We start from the raw sequence: 5,054 nt of genomic DNA, 5'->3' as shown, positions 1-5,054 counted from the left end.
CCTTTCTTTGATTGAGAGAAGGATAAAGCAGAAAAGAGGACACTTCTCTCTATTAATTAATTAGCTACCTAACAAAGTATATGAAACACCTTAATTAACCATACAAAACCCCCAAATCCACCCCCTTTCAGAAAAAAAACAAAAACCCTAGCCCCTGAACAGCTGACGCGTGGATGCCTATTGGTCCCGGTTGGTGCCACCAACCGGGACTAAAGGGCCTCTGCCTGGGCTCGCAGCACCGGCCACGTGGAGGCCCATCTGTCCCGATTCGTGTAAGAACCGGGACTAAAGGCCTAGGCATTAGTAACGACCCTTTAGTCCCGGTTCCCCAACCGGGACAGATGGGCCTTATGAACCGGGACAAATGCCCCTTTTTCTACTAGTGTATTGCGGCAGCAAGGGAGGTTGACTGCGTGCTTGCGGTCCACCGCCCGGTGGCTGGTGGGTGAGGGTGGATCCCCTCGGTCGCTGGAGCGGTGGCTCCGGATGGTGGGTGCAACGACACCATTCTGGCGGGTGTCATGGCGCAGGTGCTCGTGTGTCCCATAGGCTATTTGGGCAGCAAGGTGGTTCACTTAGGCGTTTGTTGGCCGGGTGTGGTCTTCGGTTCTACCCAGCTCTGCTTCGGTCATCGTCTGCATCTCTTCTTGGTCGGCCACGACGGATGAACCTGGGTGATGGTGGCATGTCCCAAGCGAAAGCTTCGCACGACGGTGTCAGTGCCAGTGATAGCGACGCCTTTGTGCGTCGCTCCCCTCCTTGGAGGTGTCACTATGAGTGGCCTCCATCCCCTTTAGGCTCTAGGTGAAATCCCTTGTCTGGCATGTTCCAGAACGAGCGGTGGCGGCGTCGTGGCGTTGTTCCCTTCTTGGAGGCTCCGTCTCGCGAGCAAGGTCCCATTTTGCTGGTCGCCGAGGTGGGTTCATGGCTGACAGCTTCTTCTCTTCGTGTGACTGTTCCGTGCCTCGACGATGGTGCTCTCTCAAGGAGCCAAGTCAGATGAGGTGGTTGCGTTCGAAGGCCTTCCTTTGGGGTCTTGGCGTCAGTGTCCAGTTGTGCTCTAGGGAGGTGAGCATTTCATTGTTCGACGGTGTGGCGCCCTTTGAGTCAGGGCAAGAAGCCGAGGGCTCCTTTCGGCATTGGAACAAGTTGACGCTGGTGTCCAGGACGTCTAGGCGTCGGCGATGACATAGCCATCGTCGACGACTGACCTCATTCGCGAGGTGGCCGCCTTCTCGGCGTCGGTTCTTCGATCATGTTTTGAGGGCTTTGCCGCTGCTCCCGGGGTACCCTTGTATCATGCCGGAGTTTTTTTCCCGAGTTTTTAGTCAACGGTACAACGCAACGCAACAGCCCGACGTCATTAATTTAACGCCGGGCCGTAGGCCTCTCATATCTAAAAAAAGGAGAAATACAATTTTTTACCTGTCCAAAAGGAAAAAAAACATATAGAAAAAAGGCCCCCTTTCCGAATCTCCTTTTTGTTTTCCCGGAGACCCTTTTCGAATCCCAAATTCGAAATCCACTAGCTTCAAAAAAAGAAAAGAAAATTCGAAATCCACCGGACGCCACGCTAAAAACCCCGCACCGCACCGCACGCCCTCCCACCTACTCGAAACCCCCACCCCGTCACGCGCACGCCACAACCCCCACAAGGGAAGCGAGAGCGGCGGCGGGCGGCGGCCATGGCGCGGTGCAGCAACGGGCTGCTGGGCCTGCTGAACGCGGGGGTGCTGGTCCTCGCCCTCGTCGTCCTCGGCGGCGGCATCTGGCTGAGCCACCGGGCCGCCACCACCGACTGCGAGCGGTTCCTGGAGCGGCCGGTCATCGCGCTGGGTGCCCTGCTCCTGGCGCTCTCCCTCGCGGGCCTCGCGGGGTCCCTCTGCCGCGCCTCCTGCCTCCTCTGGCTCTACCTCGTCGCGCTCTTCCTCCTCATCGCGCTCCTCCTCGTCTTCACCGTCTTCGCCTTCGTCGTCACCAACCGCGGCGCCGGCTCCGTCGTCTCCGGGAGGGGCTACAGGGAATACCGCCTCGGGGAGTACTCCACCTGGCTCCAGCGCCGGGTCGAGAGCGCCGGCAACTGGGCCAAGATCCGCAGCTGCCTCCGCGATGGCGGGGTCTGCCAGAGGTTCGGCGCCAGGGGGGAGTCCCTGCAGCAGTTCGTCACCAACAACCTCTCCCCGATTCAGGTCGATTTCTTCGCTTGTTCTTCGCTCTTATGAGATATATGTGGTTTAATGCTTGCAATTTTGGGGGTTAGTCGAATTGTTATGACCACATTTAGTTAGAAATTAAATCCCCGCTGCTGCTAGTTGGATTTTTGGGGATGCGAAATTTCATCCCCACTGAAACATTGCAGTAGGATGGATAGGTCGAACGAGTGGCAGTGCATCTGGAGTTGGTACAGATTGTGTGTTCAGTATTCCACAGGACCGGTAGAAGGGATCCCCATCTCCACATGGACCACCACACGTGACACTTCAGTTCGCATGAATAATTGCTCTGCAATTTCTATGCTATGCTACATTGTCGATTAGTGACTTAATTTCTGTACCACTGTCTTCCAGTGTGCTGTACTGGTGTTGTTTGCCCTCTTGCTATGTTGCTTGGCTGTCTATTTGTCTATCATGTGCTAAACTGCTAATGGATACAGCTAGCCTGCCTTTTCTGGCTGCATGTCAATGCATTATATTGGGATAGGGGGTCTGCTAAAGGCTAATTAATGGAAGATCTTAGCAGTGGTCACTCCTAGTGCTAGCAATTCAGCTTGATTCGTTGAGTTTGGTTCATGGCATGTTTAGGTACAAATCGATGCCACTTAATTTCAGTACTTTTTGAGGATGTTCATGAGATTGTTCTTTATTTGTACACCATTCTGACGAAGGAATGACCTTGTGGTAGGATTTGCGTAAGCTTTACCCAATTGTGGACTTGCTGTACCCATGAAATTTCTCACATTGCATAAACTGTACTCAGTTGTGGGAGTACCGTGTTCATGTCAATTATAGTGTCCACTTACGAAATTTGAACCCTTGACATAAGTGAAGACTTACTGCATCCGTGAGTTGCTGTTCCTGGTGGTGGTTTCTTTGGAGTTCCACTTCAGCTTTTGCCAAATGCAAATATAGGGTGTAGCTTACCTGAAATCCTGAATGCATCATTCTTTCTGTATGTGTAATCCACTAGTATTACAGCATTGTATTACCTACAATTTCTATGCTATATTGTCAACTAGCTACTTAATTTCTGTACCATTGTCTTCCACTGTGTTGTACTGCTGTGGTTTCCTCTCTTGCTGTTGCTTGGCTGTCTATTTGTCTAATAGTATCATGTCCAAATAGATACAGCTAGCCTGCCTTTTCTGGCTGCATGGTAATGTGTTATGTTCCGATAGGGTCTGGTAAATTTAATGGAAGATTTGAGCAGTGGTAGAGACTAGTGCGAGCTATTCAACTTGATTTATTCAGTTTGGTCATGGCATGTTTCTGTACAAATCGATTCCACTTGATTTCACTAATTTTGAGGATGTCCATGATATTGTTTTGCTGTACTCTATTCTGATGAAGGAATGGCCTTGTGATAGAATTTGCATAAACTTTACTGAATTGCGGACTTAGTGCTGTAAACTTCTCACATGACATCGTAATTCTCCCTTGTGGGAATACCTTGTTCATGTCAATTACAGCATCCACATGTGAAACTGAAACCTTCGACATTATTGTATTGACTTACTTTTCCTGGAGGTGGTTTCTTCAGAGTGACACTTTAGCTTTTGCGAAATGCAGAAACGGGGTGTAGCTTACCTAAATACATTATTCTTTCTTTATGTGTAAACCATTGTTATTACTTTTTGTGGCTTCATTAGCACTATACCTGCACTTTCATGGTATGCATTGTCATGTTACCCCTCCCCTCCTGTGAAGCTTCTACCGTTTGTGGCTTCATAAGCACTATACCTGCACTACCATGGAGGAACCATGTATTCTTGCAAACCAATATACTGATATTTTATCTTTGGTCTGACCCTGAATGATGCTTTTGTACTGTTGTCATTGATACTCACATGCAGACCATCAAATATTTTGTATTTGTAGTTTGCATTTCTCCTTGACATTTGTCTTTGAATTGTGTTTTCGATGCGAAAGCTGTTGCTGAATTACTAAGTTGTGTTTTCTGCAACTAACACACATCTCTTGTGTCCAGTCTGGATGCTGCAAACCCCCAACTGGGTGCAACTTCACCTACCAGAGCGAGACCGTCTGGGCCAAACCTACTGGCTTCAACTCTACCAACGACCCCGACTGCAACACGTGGTCGAATGATCCGAGGGCCCTCTGCTATGACTGCCAGTCATGCAAGGCTGGCGTGCTCGCTAATGTGAAGAATGACTGGAAGAAAATCGCCACCGTCAACATCATATTCCTCATCTTCCTCATCATCGTCTACTCTGTTGGGTGCTGCGCTTTCAGGAATAACAGGCGGGACAACTCGTACCCAGCCTGGAAGTGAGTGAGATGCCTGGCGAGGCTTAGGTAATTAGGATGATGTTCAGTGTTAATGGTTGGCTCATTGTCGTGTGTCAAGCAACACTATCGTCTATGCTATAGCGCCGATGATGTTTGAACTGTCGATAGTTGGAGGTTCCTATTATCATGATATGAGATATGTTCAGAAGTTGCCTGTGATCTTTTCTGTCCTTTGCATAGCAAGCACCTGTTCCTGGAATCAGTCTATTGCTTCTGTCTGCAAATGCATTGTTGCTCCATGGATTCTTGCAACTAGGAACCCCAGAGACCATAGTCAACTTTACAGGATCCTCCAGAATGTACAAACAGAGGAGCTGCCCTCATTTTACTGGCCATAGGTGCTTGCTTTGATCTGCATCCATGGCAATTTTGTCTCACTACCTCAAAAGTTTTTATCTTGCTCCTTTTCTCACCTATCAACCATGTGCCAGATGCACCTCAAAGTTTTCAATGGCTCAAGTTTCTAGTACGCCTTGGTCTACTAAAATGGCAGTCAATCCAAGGTGAGGTCCCTGCCCAAGAGTTCTT

General features: G+C 49.4%; 1 protein-coding gene across 1 annotated transcript; it reads left to right on the top strand.

Moving 5' to 3' along the window:
- Window positions 1–1,600: 1,600 nt before the first annotated feature.
- Window positions 1,601–4,685, top strand: LOC123167543 (tetraspanin-8). The gene is made up of 2 exons (XM_044585380.1): window positions 1,601–2,189; window positions 4,204–4,685. Exons 1-2 carry the CDS (start codon window positions 1,686–1,688, stop codon window positions 4,507–4,509), a joined length of 810 nt encoding a protein of 269 aa, XP_044441315.1. The 5' UTR covers window positions 1,601–1,685; the 3' UTR covers window positions 4,510–4,685.
- Window positions 4,686–5,054: the final 369 nt, after the last annotated feature.

Source organism: Triticum aestivum, chromosome 7D, assembly GCF_018294505.1.
Source record: "Triticum aestivum cultivar Chinese Spring chromosome 7D, IWGSC CS RefSeq v2.1, whole genome shotgun sequence".
Classification (NCBI taxonomy): Eukaryota; Viridiplantae; Streptophyta; class Magnoliopsida; order Poales; family Poaceae; genus Triticum; species Triticum aestivum.
Note: the sequence above shows the minus strand (reverse complement) of the source record. Positions and strands in the feature narration are given on the sequence as shown.

Bases quoted from the DNA above. Each gene is read 5' to 3' on its own strand.
- LOC123167543 (XM_044585380.1), top strand. From the start codon at position 1,686: ATGGCGCGGTGCAGCAACGGGCTGCTGGGCCTGCTGAACGCGGGGGTG. The intron at 2,190-4,203 runs GTCGATTTCTTC...TCTTGTGTCCAG, and splicing joins ACAACCTCTCCCCGATTCAG to TCTGGATGCTGCAAACCCCC.